The 19,768-nt window shown below is 41.3% G+C and overlaps 1 protein-coding gene across 2 annotated transcripts in view; it reads right to left on the bottom strand.

Annotated features, from left to right (window-relative positions):
- The window catches only part of LOC129719474 (feline leukemia virus subgroup C receptor-related protein 2), a 168,975-nt gene that overhangs the window by 89,247 nt on the left and 59,960 nt on the right, over positions 1–19,768 (bottom strand). For both annotated transcript variants that reach the window (XR_008727218.1, XM_055670832.1), the window contains exon 3: positions 360–474. Coding sequence is in view for 1 of the 2 variants with exons in the window: in XM_055670832.1 (XP_055526807.1) it covers positions 360–474 (115 nt within the window). In the remaining variant the exon portion in view is untranslated. The remainder of the gene's footprint in view (positions 1–359; positions 475–19,768) is intronic.

Here is a 19,768-nt window from a genome sequence, read left to right on the forward strand (position 1 = left end):
AAAAGAGTAATTGCAATGAGAATGGTGAACATTTATCAAACAAAAAAAAGTGATAAAAAGGACACAGGGAGCACCACGTATGGTAGAATGCTTTGGAATAGTTATTTAATAGTTGATGAATGAAAAAAAAACCGATCTGAATCAAGTAATCATTTTACAATTACTGCATAGTGACTTTTAAATGTGACCGAATCGTGCAAGCCTACATACGAGAGTATCTTTGAGAGCGAAATAATTTATACGATAGAGGAGGACAGGTCATTAGCATATGTCTCATTAATTTATGCCACAGAGTACACCCGTTGTGAGCTTTTCTACATAAACATTAACCTACCCGACAGCCTAGACAAAGGACTCACCTCTGAACTATATTTGCAATAATACTGTATTGAATCCACTGCAGCGCATTGGAGGCGGAATACATCACGAAGATTGCCAGCACCAGCCATCGTCGCTTGTAGACCTTGAATTCGCCTGGGTAAGAGAAGAGGTCAAAGATATTGCATTACTATTGGTATCCGTTGCATGTTCCAATCCAGAGCTGTTTATGTTCAACGGGACATGGTCGTGTGTCAGATTTATGCTCTTTTTGAGATATTACGCGTGCCGTTCCATAGACACATTCTAAATAAGCTCACGCCATCTATCGTGATAGTGAATGCGTTGATAAATGGTAATTTAATTTAAATCATCAACCGTTTTCCGACTAAAGCAGAGAAAATCATAATGAACTTAACTACGATGTTAGCCTCAATTGGATTCTACTTTCAGTGCATGTTTTCCTAATCCAGTTTTGTAGTCTTTAGTCAAAATCTAAACAAAAATCGCTTATTGTGTGATTTTATAAAACAAAAAAAGAATTCACTACAACGTTATAAATACGAATCTTGGAAATACAAACCGCGTTACAGCAAAAATCCACATCTTATTTGGGAGCAAAACAAGATTTGTCGGTTGTTAATCACCAAGCTTATCACCGTTGAATATTCGTGCTTCCTGTGAATAATTTTCTGGGAATCAAGACAAACGGACATAAAACGTCAAGTATTGCGAAGGCAGCGAGAAAAACAGCGGTGATAGCAGAGTTTCCTAGAATTAATGCTTCGAGAGAAAAACCGCTGCAACAGAAACCACTGAGAAAACCACAACCGCCGGAAAAGACAACGGTAATTGAAGTGGTCACCGCTTGTTTGATTAGCAAAGGAAATCCGTTTTATATTTGCATGGTGGCATCTGTTAAGCAACATAAAAAAAAGACAATTATTTAATATATTTATGGTGCATTTACCGTCTGAAAGGCAGATCAAAACTCTAGGAAAATGCCTCTATTTTTAAATATTATGAAGTTTTTGGTGATTTATTTTTTTTTTTGGTTGAAAATATGTCAAAAATTGCGAACACATAAGAAATTCGTTTCAATTGGGAACATTCGAGATGTAGGTACAAACTAGGGTGGTCGGTATTACCGACTTTTCGGTAAACCGGTATTTCGGTATTCATAAAAATAAAAACCGGTGAAACCGGTAAAAACCGGTATTTTTTTTCGGATTAATACAAACCAGGGGCGACTCGTGGTCTTTGAACCTATTTGTTCAACTACAAAATTCTTAGAATCAAGGTTCGGGGAAGTAATGTCAATCATGTTCGCGAAAAAATGCAAATCATTCTCTCTGTACTATCCAGATTTCCACGAGCGGTAATGGCGGACAGTGCACGCAGCTCATTTTGACGTTTTCTGTAGGTCAGAGAATTTTCAACAGCAGTCACAGAGTAGAAAATATAACAACGCCGTAACGTAGCCTGGCAGCTTCAACAAACAATGGGCGTTTTGCGATTTAAATTTCGCCGTGCGCATGCGCGGGTTTAAATAAACAAAGGTGTTTTTTGAAGTTGCTATGCTACGTTGCAAAATTTTTATGTTTTTCACTTCGTTACTGCGATTGAAAATTACCCGACCTACAGAAAACGTCAAAATGGGCTACGTGCACTGTCCGCCATTACCGCTTGTGGAAAGCTGGATATATTATTACTTTTGAATAGCACAAAACGAATAATGAAATGCGTTTTTTCGCGGACATGATTGTGATTACTGCTCAAACTATGATTTTCAGAATTTGTAGTTGAACTGGTAGGTTCATAACCCACGAGTTGTCTCTGTAAATATGAATGTAAAACGAAATTAACTGTTCTACTTAGAAAATAAATGTTTTGCTTTATTGATAGGTATAAAGTTTTTTGACATATTATCGATACACACAAACACATCGTCTGATCCGAGTAAAACGGTTTTTTCGCCACTCCAAAACCGGTATTTCGGTATTGAAAAAAATATCGGTGTTAACGATTTAACCGGTTTTTGTTTTACCGGTCAACTACCCTAGTACAAACTAAATTAAATCTGAACTTTTTATGAACGGTTTAACTGTGGCAACATTCGTAAAGCGAAACCAAAACAAAACGTGTTCCTTCAAAAACCTCATAACAGCTGAAAGGGCTGTATGAAAAGTTTTACGGTTGCTATTGTACCAGCTGGATTTTACTTCGGATCGCCCGCATCTTTCAGCTGGTACAGTTTATGTTTGCATGTGGCAAACTTTAAGCTGCATGGAAATTTTTATTATTCAAGGTTTAGTTTAGGATTAAATTTTTGCTGACAATAATCGCTTTTCTAATCAAAACAAGTAGAATTATTTAAGCATAATTTTGGACTCTAACTTAGTTTACATAAACTGGCATGCCCAGGCATCTCCTCCATCTTTACTACTCTAAAAGTTTACTCTGTTTCAAGAAATTTCAAGCTCTGACAAACTTGAAAATTTAGAACGATATCGACTCCAAACAACATGTTGAATATGGAGAAAAAACAACATATTGCATTCAATTTTCTTTTCATGTCAGTTCTATCTAGTTTATTTATGGGGTTCACTCTGAAAAATCATTGCAGTGCCATTTTGGTAAATATTTAAAATGTCAAAAGTCGTTATTGATTTTTCCAGTACCTGTCTAACGGTCATTCATTATTAACGTTTATAAGACTCATTTACTGAGCTTCAGTATTATTTCTGCTATTGGCAAGTAAATTCAAACGAGAACTTTTAAAGTTTGTTACAGCTTCAGAATCTGCCATTTGAAGGCGGTGGCAGAAAGCGTTTCTTGCGGAATATTGCATCCTCTATCGTTTTTCAACACGGTGCACGGCGTCGCTATCGTGTTTTGAGTGGGAAGGTTTTAAACAGCTTCTGTAGCTTACTGTCCCAGATGATAAAGTTAAATGAAGATTCGTTTCAGTGGATAGTTCCATCGGTTTAAAGTGATTAGAGACTATCGAGAATTATATTCGACAAAACTAGAATGTTGACATCGATCACCATACAGAAATTCGAAATAGTTCTTTATTATTTCATTTCACATGATCAACATGATTTTTGACGTTGGACTAACGTCTATATCGAAGTTAGGCACCTGAATTTGAAAATCTAGTAATTCAACCGGGGAAAACCAGGGAAAAGTGGTCAGGTTTTGAGCGCTTATATATCAGTCATTTCTTTTCAGAATTTCGAGGTTTTGGCATCAACCGATCAGAAATTCTTTTACGGTTGAATTTATGTAACAAAAATAACCTATTGTTCGAGATACACTATTGAAAAATTGATAAATCACATCGATTGTCTAAATCATACCGAGCAACCAATCACCACCTCTCTTCACAAGCACAGTCGACACTAACGGATACAACCGATCTGACTCTGTAAACAGTCTCACAGCTTTCAACCAATAACGAGCTCGCTTTCGGTAGCTGCAACAGGTGTTTCAACACCGTTTTAAAATGTTTCTTTTATCATTACCACTGAACAGATTCTAAACACCAATGGCTTGATTGATAGGGGAAATATTGCGCAAGATTGTCATATAATAATTTAAATATGTTTTCGATACTAAACTAGTTAAAAATTGTGGTAAAAGTCGTGCACATTCAACCAATCACAAGCTCGCTTCTTGTTTGCTCGCGGATGGATTTTTGCTTTGGGCTATATTATAGCCTGTGTCGTCTCATAGCAGTCATCATCATCAGATTCGCTCTCAGACTGTTGAGAAGTACAGTTCTATTTCTGAAAAGCCGGGTTAGTTAAAAATTTTATTCCGTTTTGTGCGACAGTTCGTCGCTTGCATCGCTGTGTGATGTCAAAGAAAAAGAGAAGAGCAGGCTCGAGCCCTGCGAAACAAAACTCTGCTGCTGAAGTAGGCAGTAAAAAGAAGAAACCAGGCGGAAGCAGTTGCACTTCGAAAAGTGTGGCTGACTGCGACACGGTGACAAACGTTAGCGACGTTGGAGATTTTGGCGGGCCGACTGATGTTCCGGATTCTGCCAGCCCCAATACGGTGAAAGTGAAGCTTCCCCCGCTGGTAGTGAAAAACGTTCCTCTCAACAAGCTCATTAGCGACTTTGCATCGCTGGGCGTAGCAGCTGAATATAAGTTATGCGGCATCGGTACGAAGGTTATGCTCCACACGAAGGTGGATTTTGAGAAGGCCACGAAGTTTTTGAAAAATTCTAAATCTGAGTTCTTCACCCACGACATTCCTGGGGAAAAGCCATTCAAGGTGGTCATCAGAGGCTTGCCAGGTTTCGACCCCAAGCTGATCGGTGCCGAAATCAAGGATCGGTACAAATTGGCCCCAATTGCTGTCTATCCGATCAAACGCAGGAATGAAAATGAAAGGAAATACCCGGACTGCATCTTTCTGGTTCTATTCCTAAAAGGGACAGTTACACTGAGCGCTTTGCGAGCCATCCGCTCTTTGTTCTCCATTATCATCCGTTGGGAGCCCTATCGAGGAGGCCGTCGAGACGTTACACAGTGTCAGAGGTGCCTCAACTTCGGTCACGGTACCCGGAACTGCAACATCTGCGCCAAGGACCACTCTACGTCGGATTGCCCTGTGGACGATGCTGGTGCGGTACAGTTTTAGTGTGCTAACTGTGGCGGTGATCACCAGAGCTCTGATCGACAGTGCCTGAAAAGAGAGAGCTTCAAACATATCCGCAAGCAGGCGTCGTCAACCAACCAGCCGAGCAGGAAGAAAGACAAACCACCGGTCTTCAGGGCGGAATATTTTCCTCCTCTGCGTTCATCCCAGCAAGCAGGGCAACCAAGTACTCGTACGCAACTTGACCTTCCACACTCACCATCCGGCGGGTCAGCCGGTCAACGGTCGCCTCCCCCCCCCTGGCTACTGGCGTCCACCCACAACAACACCACCGAGCACTGAATTCGAGAAGTACTCTGCGGATGAGCTACTAGAAATTTTTAGCAGCATGACCAATGCCCTTCGTGCGTGTCGCAACAAGCCCGAGCAAATCCATGTGCTCGGTAAATTTATTATCCAGTATGGATCGTAAACCCATCTCCATCGTCACTTGGAACGCTTGCTCTGTTAGAGCAAAAAAACATTGAGCTTGCTGACTTTCTCCGCAAGTACAACATCGATGTGGGTCTACTCATAGAGACCCACCTGAAATCCGGCGACAGTTTTTGGCTGCCGGATCACAACATCATCCGTCTCGATCGCACCAACTCCAGGGGGGGTGGTATAGCGATCATCGTTAGAAAAGGGATGAAATACAACATCTTGCCGCACATCCACACCGCCATCATCGAAGCCCTTAGTGTGGAGGTCAAATCAGCTACCGGGTTCATCCGGTTCATCGTCGTCTACTGTCCTCGCCAGTGTAGTATCAGAAACGGTACAGCAATGCCGTTCAAGAACGACATGGCAACCATCACCAGGACCAACTCCCGCTTCGTCGTTGGGGGAGACCTAAATGCTCGGCACGAGGCTTGGCGAAATTATCGGCAGAATCATAACGGTCGTCAACTCTTCGAACACTCGCAGCATGGGTTTTATACGGTGCAGTTTCCGGATGAACCGACTTTCATCTCCCCAGCGGGGAACCCTTCAATCCTGGACTTCTTCCTGGCCAACATCGAGCTCTCCAAACCAGTGGCCCACAACGATCTGAGCTCAGACCACCAACCTTTCGTTGCTGAGGTGGGGATCGGTGTTGCTCCTGCCAGCTGTCTGCGGAAAGATTACCATCATGTCGACTGGGAGCGCTTTGCTCGAATGGTGGACAACAACATCGATGAGGCCGCCGCTCGACAGCGTGGAAAACATCGACCAGGCGTTGGAGGGTCTCCAACGAGCCATAAACGTGGCCGACGAGGCGTGTGTGCGACGTGTTCCTGTGAGGGGTAAGTTCCTTGCTATTGATTCCCATACCCGGCTACTAATTAGACTGCGGAATGTGCGTAGACGCCAGTTCCAGAGGACCAGGGATCTGGACATTAGGCTCGAGGTGACCGATCTGAATAGGCAAATTGCTTCCAGGATGGTCTCACTCCGGAATGAAAATTTCGGACGCTTAGTCCAAAGTTTGGACGACCGCTCCAGGCCATTCTGGAAAGTAGCCAAAGTGCTGAAATCGCACCCCAAACCAGTTCCTCCCCTCAGGGTCGGAGAGAGGCTTCTTGTTGCACCGGTCGAGAGAGCAAATGCGGTAGGCGATCACATTGCCTCATCGCATTTGCTTGGCTCGACCATGGCTAGTCCAATGGAAGACCAGGTCGAGCAGTGCGTCCACGACCTCGAAAACTCCCCCTGTACCGTTCCTCAAGAACATAAAATCACAGCAGAACAGGTTTGCTCAGCGCTGATGAGTACTAAGAACATGAAGGCTCCTGGGTTTGACGGGCTCTTCAATATGGTCTTAAAAAAGCTCAGCAACAGGATTCACCTGTTGTTGAGCTCTATCTTCAACAGATGCTTGGAATTGCACTACTATCCAAGCATTTGGAAGATAGCCAAGATCATACCGATCCGCAAACCCGGGAAAGATCCGACGTTAGCATCAAGCTACCGTCCGATCAGCCTACTCTCATCGCTGGGCAAACTGTTTGAAAAACTGATCCTCAACCGCATGATGAAGGTGGCTGAGGAAAACAACATCTTACTCCCGGAACAATTTGGGTTTAGGAAGGGTCACTCCACCACGCACCAGCTGGTGCGGGTGATGAACAACATCAGAAGGGACAGGGCTGTATCCAAGTCCACAGCCATGGCATTGTTGGACGTCGAAAAGGCGTTTGACAATGTCTGGCATGACGGTCTGGTATACAAGCTCTGTGCCTTCAACTTTCCATCATATTTGACGAAAATCATCTGTAGCTACCTTCGGCAGAGGTCGTTCAGGGTATCGCTGAATGGTTGTTTATCAAATACTTTTTCCATCCCAGCAGGGGTCCCGCAGGGCAGTCTGCTGGGCCCTTTGCTATACAACATTTACACCTCCGACATTCCTTCCCTGGGAGATGGCTGCGTGCTCTTTCTGTTCGCAGATGACACTGCAATTGCCGTCAAGGGAAGAATGCCTCGTGAGATCACCAACAAACTTCAGCGATGCTTAGACGCCTTTGTCGAGTATGCTAACACCTGGAAAATCAAGATCAACGCTTCCCAAACAATAATGTTCCTTCATCGACAATTCCCCAAACTGAAGCCCCCTCCATCATGCGTTGTGGTTATGAACGGTACAGGGGTTGAGTGGTCTTCCGAAGTTACCTATCTTGGACTGCTATTCGACGAGAAACTTCTTTTCCGGTCGCATGTGGAGAGGACACTGGTTAAGTGCTCAGCTTTGGTTCGGTCACTATACCCGCTTATTTGTCGCAGATCTAGCCTCTCAAGAACAAACAAACTGGCAGTCTACAAACAAATAATTGCCCCCGCGGTCTTTTACGCAGCTCCGGTGTGGGAGTCATGTGCACAAACTCACAGGAACAAAATCCAGGTGGCACAAAACAGAATATTGCGGATGATTCTCGATCGTCCCTATGATATCAGGATCACAGATCTCCACCAAGAAGCAGTTACTCCAAAAGTAGATGCCAGAATAACAGAAACCAAAACCAAATTTGTACATAAATGTCAGCATTCAGAATGCGCTTTAATAAGCGGTTTGTACATAGTAGGTTAAGTTAGTTCTAAGCTGTAAATAGTAATTTTAAGCTGTAAATAGTAGTTTTAAGTAGTTTCCTTTCTTCTGTTTCAAACAATCGCCACCAAAGTGGACAATCCAAAATTCAAAATCTCTACAATTAGAAAGCTTAGTAAAACAAAAATCAAAACTCGCACATCAAAGATGAAAACAGTAATGTGAATCACTTATACTTGTAAAAAACATGTATTATACCCAACAAAAGCATAAAAATACAGATAAACTTAAACAACAATCATAGCAGTCATCAGTTAACAAGTGAAAGGCCACCAGGCCGGTCTTGTATAATCAGCAGCGGTGGCTGATTCCAGCGGCCAAACTGAGCTGCAGCAGAACCAGAGCGGGGGTATCAGGCAGCAGCGGCGGAGGTAGTGGGAAGTTGCATTTCTTCATTCAGTTCGGTGCTCCTTCGATCTGAGTTGGACCCCACCAGCGGTAATCCAATTCATATATCGTTGGGTGAAAACAGCCAGAAACTGCACGAGCCAGCACCGCCACTAGGAAAGCTACCGCCATTTAGTGTGTGTGCAGTGTGCACATACAGCGTATGTGCATCTGTATTGCTATGACATTTGCGATGATAGGGATGGCGCTGTTGCGTGTGTATGGCTAGCTATAGCGTGTGTAAGACACTAGCATGTGTAGCATATTATGGCTATTGCGTGTATATCTTCAGCGTGTGTACGGATAGTTAGAGCTTGTGTGTGGATAGCTGCTGCGTGTGTAATGATTAGTTATAGCGTATGTATGGATAGTAATAGCACATGGTTGGATAGCTTATGCGTGTCTATAGATAGTTGTATCGGATGTATGGAAAGGAATAGCGTGTGTATGGATAGCTATAGCTACAGCGTGTGTATGAATAGTTTTAACGCGTGTTTAGATAGTTATAGCATGTGTGTGAATAACTATAGCGGGTGTTTATCGAAGATTATTATTGTCATTGAAAATATTAAAACGTCTTAACGAACACAGTTGTGAATTTGATTTTACAGCAGCGATTTTAACTTCTTCAGCCAGTCTTTATTCATCGAGGAAAAATTACTACCTATGAATGATCAACACTTATTTACCAGAAATTTGATTTAGATCAAAACGGGTTCTTTTGAGTATCATAAGTTATTGGTAAAAAGAGTTGCAAGTTTTCTCAATGAGCATTCATTTAATTTTCGTTTTTGTTTCTCGGTGCGCGGTTTTGATTTTGTTTCTCGCACACAGAGAAAGAAACAAACTTGTCGCTATCGTGAAAAATAACAAAACAATTAGAATTGCTTTAAATCACAACTGAAGAAGCTAAGATATTTTCCTGTCACTCGCCCAAACCTTGATAACAACTACCGAAAAACGTGTGATTGTGCTCTTGCTATATTGAGTTATTGAACCAAACGTTTTTTTTTTTTCAAATACATGAAGTTATATGCTGGGCTGGAACTAACCTAGCATGAGTTTTATCGATTAAATGTCAAACAATTTTCAAATTTAAAATTTTCGGTTTAATCGTTCTGGGCTCCAATTTCAGATAGTTTCGTAAAGTTTGCTTTTTGCTTAGATAGGAAAATTTTACCAATTCGCTCAATTAAATGATTGTCTTGGTAGTGCAGCAAACAAAGGGTTGATTCGAATATGTATGAAATGACAGCGATTAAATAAAAGATATCCATTCTTTTAGTATATATTATTATTTATAACGTTTTAACGTCTCAGCATCCAGAAATGCACTGTTAGATAAAATTGCAGCAAATACTAGAGTTGCAATTCTCTCTATTATTTGTTTTAATGGAATATAAGAATACCGTAGTCCAACGTCATGCGGTCGTGTCTTGAATACCACCCTCCTACTTTTTACTTGTAGGAAACTAACCACTGCGACCCTTTGATCTATAGTGGTATGACCCAAGTTTTTCTAAGGTTTGTTCCACTTAGTATTTGGCCGTTTCCTTTTATTTACTGCAGCTACTACTACAAGCGTTTTGATCTGGAATGTTTGTTTACTTAGTGGTAAAAATTTCGTCAGGATTGGTACGAGACGAGGAAAAATTGAGCACACCTGCGTTGAAAACCCAACATGGTCAGGAGGAATGATCGCCAAGGCGATACCGGGACACTTTGGAGGTGGATCGCTCTAAACAAACCAAACGTAGAAGTGAACATTGAATCGGAAACTACGAGCGAAGGTCATCAGGGCAGCCCGGAATAATCCCTCATGATTTGGCGAAAAGGTTCAATGCAGCAATGATGCAGCAAAGCAGCATAATAATGATTTTATAAAAAAAAAGATTAATCCATCAATCATGTAATAAATTCGATGGTTCTACAAGGTACTATGAGGTAAATTGGGGTGAAATTGATCACCATTGAAATCCATACATTCTTTTGGCAATGTGCTTTTTTTTCAATATGCTAAAGATAAATGATGATTTCTGTACTGAAAAATATCATTTACAGCTTGGAAACGAAAATAACGATATTTCAGGTTAAAACTTGTTTATTTTGGTTAACGAGCTGCTTGTTGCTAAATTTGCTCTTATTTGATCGTCGTTAGAACGATTTTAATTCGGTGTGTTGCAGAAGCTCAAAAACTAGCTTTGAAATTAAAATCTTTGTGGTTTCCTGCGAATGGATCAGTATTTCTTCAATGGTATGGAATGATCATTGTTGAAAATTACATTTTTTGAGCTTTTATCAAATTTTACTCATTTTTCTCAAATTTAACGTAGCTAACCCTCAACTAAGATTGCTTTAAGTGAATTCAATACTTTTTTTTGTTATTTGGAAACTTGTTTGATCAAATTTGATTGAGTTTTGACTGAGTTTGAAGAATTTTTCGAAAATATGAAAAATTGCACCGGGCATGTAAGGGTTAACTTTGACGGTATGTGAATCATGCAAAAGTTGGACACGTTGGATTTAACGACACGTTAACATTGCCTAGTGTTGTAAGAGCAATATCGTTTGATTAGTATTTTTTATCACGAATTTTCAGGTGATCAATTTCACTCCACTGATCACCCCATTCCACGGTATTCGACGAAAAGTTCGAGAAATTATCAGAACAGCAGACAAATATTTTTTTTTGTATTTTTCCCTAGAAGTTTAATGAAAACCCTGCAAAAACATATTTTTTACCAATTTTGTGCGTCATTTCCTCGGAAATAGTGTGCGGCCAAATTGTAAATGAATCAAACCTTCATCATTCCGAGGTTGTGCTCTCGTCGTGTTTGGTCGCAATTTCATTTCGAACTCGATAGTGCCGACCAGTTAATCGCCTTCAAGGTCACCGTGCATTGTATTGCGTGTGCACTGCTGCCCGTTGCCGTCGTCTATTGAAGACAAAGGAACGCATCATCGCCTATTGCTACCGTACGGCACAGACTGTACGTTGTGTCGCTACTGCGAGAGATCCAGTACCCGGCGTACTGCTGTTTGGCTGTACTGGTGCTGCTGTGTGGCTGGAGCGGCTGCAGCTTTTGCTAGCAGACTCTTGTGTGAAGGACTGGAGATTGGCATCGCCCGTGCGCTGATTGCGGTGGAGAGCGGCTGCAGAAGATAAGTAGTTTTTTTTTCTTGGTTTTTTTCTACAATATTATTTGTTGATTGGCATTTTGCGTGTGTGGCTTTCGCGTCCAACATGGACGACGAACGCGGGGATGAAAACCCGCTCGTTCTACCGCCTAGCCCTCCCGGATACAAAGTTCCAAGGGTTAAGAATGGAACCCCGCAGGAAGCTACCCATCGGCTTAAGCAGTATCCGGAGGGCAAACTTGGTATTGGGGCTGTATTTTTCCGGCCGAAAGTGAAAGCATTGAACACAATGCAAATATGTAAAGATCTGGCACGGTTTACAGCCGTGACTGAAATTACCAAAGTACGCCCGAATAAGCTGCGTGTTTTGGTGTCCGACCTCAAGCAAGCAAACGAGATTGCTGCTTGTGAGCTCTTCACGCGGGAGTACCACGTGTACATTCCAGCTCGCGTAGTTGAGATTGACGGTGTGGTCAGCGAATCGAGTCTGACTGTCGAGGACCTGTTCTAGCCTTGAACCTGCCAAGATATTTGACCTTAAGCAATTACATTCAGTATCGCTCGACAAGGGTGTAAAAACTTACACCCCTTCAGACTCTTTTCGCGTGAATTTCGCCGGGTCTGCTCTGCCGAGCTATGTGCTCGTGGACAAAGTGCGTCTGCCCGTGCGCTTGTTTGTACCGCGGGTAATGAATTGCCTCAAGTGCAAACAGTTGGGCCATACGGCCTCCCACTGTGGCAATAAAGCACGTTGTGGCAAGTGCGGAGAGCAACATGCGGATGACGCCTGTAATAAGGGTGCTGAAAAGTGCCTTTCTTGTGGGCAGACTCCGCATGAGCTGTCTACATGTCCCGCGTACAAACAGCGCCAAGATAAGATCAAGCGGTCTCTTAAAGAGCGCTCTAAGCGCACTTTCGCAGAAATGCTCAAAGAGGCCGCTGCCACCAAACTGGTTTCCCCGAATCTCTTCGAGGTCTTGCCATCCGAAGAGTCTGATTCTGACGATTCAGTTGGGGAATCTTCTTTTGTTGAACCCGGGAAATCTAGGAAGAGGAAAAACCTTTCTTCTCCTAGGCTTCCTAGGAAAGGACAGAGAAGGTCGCCATCTGAAGTGACTGATACTAAGAAACAAAAAAGTGCTGTAGAAAATCCGAAGCAAACTCCTCCGGGATTGGCAAAACTGAATTCAAGTAAGGAGTTTTCGGCACTTACAGGAACATCAAAAAACCCAACTGTTCCTTCTTTTTCGTCCAAGATTCAGCCAGAATCTGGACTGCTGAAGTTTTCAGATATTGTGGACTGGATTTTTGAAAATTTCAACATAACTGATCCTCTTAAAAGTCTTCTGCTGGCATTTCTACCAACAGTTAAAACTTTTTTGGAGCAGTTGACTGCTAAATGGCCCCTCCTTGCAGCGATCATATCCTTCGATGGCTAATTCATCGGCTGAGATGAAGGATTCTATCTCTATTTTACAGTGGAATTGTAGAAGTATCATCCCCAAAATTGATTCATTTAAAGTTTTGATTAATAAGCATAAATGCGATGCATTTTCCCTCTGTGAAACTTGGCTCACTTCAAATGTAGATCTTAGCTTCCATGATTTTAATATAATTCGCCTCGACCGAGACACCCCTTACGGAGGAGTACTTCTAGGGATTAAGAAGTGCTATTCCTTCTATCGTATTAACCTCCCCACGGTGCCAGGCGTCGAAGCTGTCGCATGTCAAATGACAATACAAGGTAAAGAGCTTTGTATTGCCTCAATATATATTCCTCCCAGAGCACAGGTTGGGCAACGGCTGCTCTTTGATTTAATAGAACTTCTTCCCTCGCCACGTTTGATTTTGGGAGATTTTAACTCTCACGGTGTGGCTTGGGGTTCCCCTTCTAATGATAACCGTTCCTCTTTGATCTATAACCTCTGCGACGACTTCGACATGACAATATTAAACAACGGGGATATGACACGCGTTCCGAAACCTCCAGCGCGCCCCAGTACTTTAGATTTATCTTTATGTTCAACATCGCTACGGTTGGATTGCATATGGAAGGTAGTCCTTGATCCCCACGGTAGCGATCATTTGCCTATTCGAATTTCAATTGATAATGGTTCAACTCGCACGCGATCAGTTGATATTCCGTATGACCTCACACGGAATATCGATTGGAAATTATACGAGGAAATGATATCAGAAGCTGTCGAGTCGTTTCAACATCACCCACCACTTCAAGAATTCAACCTCCTCGCGGGCTTGATTCTCGACGCCGCGTTGCAAGCCCAAACGAAGAAATATCCTGACGTGACGATCAAAGAACGGCCTCCCACTTCGTGGTGGGACAAAGAGTGCTCCGATGTCTACACGGAAAAATCCGACGCGTTTAAGGCCTTCTTTTGGGTGAAAGGTCAACCCGACGACATTAAGCGGTATTTGGAGCTTGAGACCAAGTTCAAAAGCTTGGTCCGAGCAAAGAAACGTGGATATCGGCGCCGGTTCGTAAACGAAACGTCGAGGGAGGCATCGATGAGCACTCTTTGGAACACAGCCCGAAGAATGCGAAATCGTATAACGGTCAACGAAAGCGAGGAGTCTTCAAGTCGGTGGATATTTGATTTTGCCAGGAAAGTATGTCCGGACTCTGTTCCTGACCAAAATATTGTTCGCGATGCGTCTCCGGGCCACGACGCGATAGAATCACTTCTTACGATGGCAGAATTTTCAGTTGCCCTCCTGTCCTGTAACAATAACGCGTCTGGGTTAGATAGAATCAAATTCAACTTGTTGAAGAATCTACCCGGCAATGCCAAGAGGCGCTTGTTGAACTTGTTCAATAAGTTCCTGGAGCAAAACATTGTACCGCAGGATTGATGGCAAGTGAAGGTGATCGCCATCCAAAAACCAGGGAAACCAGCTTCTGAGCACAACTCTTATAGGCCGATTGCAATGCTATCCTGTATCCGGAAATTGATGGAAAAAACGATACTCCGTCGTTTAGACCATTGGGTCGAATCAAACGGTCTACTATCAGATACTCAATTTGGCTTCCGCCGTGCCAAAGGAACGAATGACTGTCTTGCGTTGCTTTCTACAGATATTCAGCTAGCCTATGCTCGCAAAGAACAAATGGCATCTGTGTTCTTGGACGTCAAGGGGGCTTTTGATTCCGTTTCTATTGACATTCTTTCGGGCAAACTTCACCGACAAGGATTTTCACCAATTTTAAAAAATTTTTTGCATAATCTGTTGTCCGAAAAGCATATGCATTTTACGCATGGCGATTTGGCAACTTTTCGTATTAGCTACATGGGTCTTCCCCAGGGCTCATGCTTAAGCCCCCTTCTATACAATTTTTATGTGAATGACATTGACGCATGTCTGGCAAATTTATGCACGATAAGACAACTTGCAGACGACAGCGTGGTCTCTGTTACAGGAGCCAAAGCTGCCGATTTGCAAGGACCATTGCAAGATACCTTGGACAATTTGTCTGCTTGGGCTTTACAGCTAGGTATCGAATTCTCTCCGGAGAAAACTGAGACAGTAGTTTTTTCTAGGAAGCGTGAGCCTGCTCAGCTCCATTTACAGTTAATGGGTGAAACGATTTCTCAGGTTTTGGTATCTAAATATCTTGGTGTCTGGTTCGATTCGAAAGGCACCTGGGGATGTCACATTCGGTATTTGATGAAAAAATGTCAACAAAGAGTGAATTTTCTCCGGACAATTACTGGATCATGGTGGGGCGCCCACTTAGGAGACCTCATAAGGCTTTACCAATCAACGATATTGTCGGTGCTTGAGTACGGGTGTTTCTGCTTCCGCTCCGCTGTAAACACCCATTTAATCAAGCTGGAACGATTGCAGTATCGTTGTTTGCGTATTACCTTAGGTTGCATGCATTCGACCCATACGATGAGTTTGCAAGTTTTGGCGGGCGTTCTCCCATTAAAAGACCGCTTTTGGGATCTGACTACTCGTATTCTCATCAAATGTGAGGTTTTGAACCCCTTGGTAATTGAAAATTTCGATAGGCTAGTTGAACTTATTTCTCAAACCCGTTTCATGACTGTGTATTTCAATCACATGTCTCGAAGTATAAATCCTTCCTCATACACCTCCAATCGTGTCAACTTATTAGATACTTCTGTTTCTACTGTGTTTTTCGATACATCCATGATGGAAGAAACTCGTGGAATCCCGGATCATTTACGCGTGCAGCAGATCCCTAAAATATTTCATAACAAATATAAAAACATCAACTGCGACAATGCGTTTTATACTGATGGATCACTTCTCAACGGGTCCACTGGCTTCGGTATCTTCAATAATAATTTTACCGCCTCCCACAAGCTCGATAATCCTGCTTCTGTTTACGTCGCAGAATTGGCTGCAATTCAGTATACCTTAGGGATTATTAAAACAATGCCCACGGACCATTACTTCATCTTTACGGACAGTCTCAGTTCTATTGAGGCTCTCCGATCGATGAAGGATGTAAGGCACTCTCCAAATTTCCTGGGGAAAATACGGGAACATCTGAGTGCTTTATCCAAAAAATCTTCTCAGATTACCTTAGTGTGGGTCCCTTCTCATTGTTCCATTCCGGGCAATGAGAAAGCGGACACTTTGGCTAAGGTGGGCGCAACAAACGGTGATATTTATAACAGGCCAATTGCCTACAATGAATTTTTAAAATTTTTACGTCAGAGTACACTTGTCAACTGGCAGGCTTCGTGGGATAAGGGAGAACTGGGAAGGTGGCTACACAGCATCATCCCCAAGGTTTCCACCAAACCTTGGTTTCGGGAGTTGGATGTAGGACGAGATTTCATTCGCATGATGTCTCGGATTATGTCCAACCACTACGGGCTAGATGCACATCTCTTGCGTATTGGGCTGGCGAGCAGTAATCATTGCGTTTGTGGATTGGGGTATCAAGACATTGAACACGTGGTTTGGGTGTGTGCTGAATTCTGCGGCGCCAGATCTTTACTTTTGGATACCCTCAGGGCCCGAGGAATACAGCCCTATGTGCCAGTTCGTGATAATCTCGCTCAGCGAAACTTGCCATACATGCTACATGTTTATAGCTACTTGAAGAGCATCAAGGTGCCAATTGAACAGCGAAACAAAAAAAAAACCATGTTAGTTTTAGTATTAGATTTAGTTTCAGCTCGTAGTCGGCAGCGAGGGTAAAGAATTTGCCTTTAGATTATAAGATATTCTAGACCATAAGGCATTAGATTTAATTGGCTCCGTTAAACATTAATCTGTATTGTGCCGTGTCAAATAAATGTTGTGTGAACAAAAAAAAAAATTAATCAAACCTTATCAAAAGCTCCTTCAATATCAAGAAAAGCTGCTAGGGATTTTTTTGGTCTAAATAAGTTTTTTCCACTAACATGTGTAACGCGTCAGCGGCTGATTGGTTATTTTTATAAGCAAGTTCAAATTTACTCAATGGATGGACTGTTTTTATATGAAGATTAGTTAGTTTTCCACACATTTTTTATAAAGATGGGTGATAAACTATTTTGCCGAAGGCGTTCGGGAGTGTCTTATCTCGTCACTTGGTTCTTGAAATGAAAATTACCTTAGTTTGTCTCCAATTTAGCATTGTAATTTAGTATAGTATTTAGTATTGGGCTTACCTTAGATTTTTTTTAATAATTGGAATGGAAAGTTGCTCGCTCTTCTAGAAAATGACTGGCTATATTCATCCACTTTCCAATTACTCGTAAGTTTTGTTAAATTTTGCTAAGTCATTCTACGGTTTTATTCTACCAAAGTGTGTTATGTAATGTGGCAACTGAACCTCGAAGTGTCACATTCTGTTTTGATTGTTCAACGTAACATGGAATCGGACGGGGTTAAACGAAAGCTACCCGATCAGAAGAGCATAACTAAAAAATTACAAAATTCTATCAACGCGAGATACAAATAACATATTTGGATACAATTTTGTATTTTTCCATATAATTCTGATAACAACATTAAATCTGAATGAGTTATAATAACAAAACCTGAAATGAAGTAGTTCTGAAACAAGTCTAACTAATTTTTCGTTTTTATCAAAACCTGTTGTTTCTAACAATGTTTGTTATTATATTGTTCTCAATACTATCTTATTTTGTTCAAAGCTGACACATTAGTAACAAATTTTGATATGTGTTTGATACTAGTAGAATCATTCCTGTTATAATTTCTGTTATTTTAACACCCAACGGGATCAAATTGAAAACACAGCCTTTAAGGTTTTTCCCGTAACAAACTAACAGCTTCTGTCACATTTTTGTTTTTTTCTTTCTGATCGGGTAAATACAAGTTTCCAGCAAACCAGATGTTGTGGAAGGATGTTGATTCCAAGTCTTTCAAATGTCTTTCAAAAAGTCTTTCAATTACTTTTAAAATGCAACATAAAATTTGTTAATATCGTTCAAGATTCAAATCTTCTAAAACGCTATATAAAGCTATATGTGAAGCAATATCATATAAAGTTGTAGAATGCGTCATTCCTCTGAGTCGTATAGGATACAATTAAAAGTTTCAATGGGCCATTCAGGATAGCTTGCGAAGATATAAAAAATAGCATTCCATTTTTTTACAACGTACAACGTATTGCCTCCAGATCTGTAAACATAATCGCATTTCATGCATCCTATAAGGTCTTTTTTACCAAATGAAGATTCTCTTAGCAGAGTTGAGAGCGAGTAATATAGACCATATTGTTTGCTGGGTTTTAATTGTTGATTAACGCCTAAAGATTGTTGTGGCACGTGAAGCATGACGGCGTGTTTCCAAAATCGTAAAATTATTCGGTCTTCTTCAAAGCACTCTGTCGTCTATAACACAGTGCAACAAAAATTGACTTTTTTCTGTCTTAGTTTCTATATATGTTTTTTTTTTGTGTATTTTGTTGCAAAACCAAATTTCCCCGAGTTTGAACATATTTCAACTTATCAACAATGGCGCCATTTTGAATTTTTGAGAAATCGGAAAGTTTCGACGTTTTTTCGACGTTTTTTTCACGCCATTTTGTTTTAAGACCAAATATCAAAATTATTTAGAGCTTGTCCACATATTAGCATTTTCTTACCGCTCTTTAAAAAACAGATCTTAAATCGGACGAAAACTGAACTCAAAACGGTAATTCTACGAAAACGGTGCGGTTTTAGTATATTACACAAAGCAAAATAATATCGAGTATGTCTGCGCATTGATGGTAATGCGCTAATATCTAAAAGAGATACTCGAATTATGTCTTATATTGAGTAAAAAAGTCGCAGGAATCGATTGGTAGGTGTCTGATCCACGTAAAATGTCTACAACATATCAATTTTGCCCCAATTCCGCTACAATACTAAAATAGGTTCTTCTCGACGTTAGATTAACTAATTTGAAATCTGTTTAATGTAATGTGATGTAATGTAATGTGTAATGTAATGTAGAGTGTAAACGTTACTCAAAGATACAATAACAATTTATCTTTACATAATCCTCCCCCTTTTGCTGGGAGGAGGTTGCATTTTTGGCCAGGACCGGTCAAGACATAAAAATGTTGCTTTAGCTATGAGACAGAATCATCGTTCTTCGATAAAGTTAAATGCCATTCGTTGTTTTGCTTTCGTCTCGATTAGACGCAAATTGTTTATCTCCGTTTGAGTTCGCAAAATAACAATACACGAGTTATCGTACGGGTGTTTTTTTGTCGATTAGTTCTCGTGCTGCGCAATAACAATAGACTGTTATATATCGGCAGAAACATCTGCACACTGGTAGGGGCAGGCTACCCCGCCAGTGATTCGATACGCAGCTGATATATCAGCAAGAATAATTCTCCCGCACCGCTGTTACCCCGCTAGCAGCACGGACCATCATACGTTCGAGCGAGTGGAAGTCAACTACAAGTGGCATCTACAAGGTCGCGTGTAGGACACGGCCACTGCGTCTCAACACGAAGCTGGATCGTCATTGTTTGTTCTGCGGAGACGCTCGATTAATTCTACTATCAGCCGTGAGGTCGTGACTTAGACGTTCGGTGACGTATTACCTTTAGAATTTTTACTATTATTATCAATATTATTACTATGTTATAATATTATTATTAATATTATTATTGATATTATTATTGTTATTATTAATATTATTATTACTATAATTATTATTATTATTATTATTACTATTGTTATT

Source organism: Wyeomyia smithii, chromosome 2, assembly GCF_029784165.1.
Source record: "Wyeomyia smithii strain HCP4-BCI-WySm-NY-G18 chromosome 2, ASM2978416v1, whole genome shotgun sequence".
Classification (NCBI taxonomy): Eukaryota; Metazoa; Arthropoda; class Insecta; order Diptera; family Culicidae; genus Wyeomyia; species Wyeomyia smithii.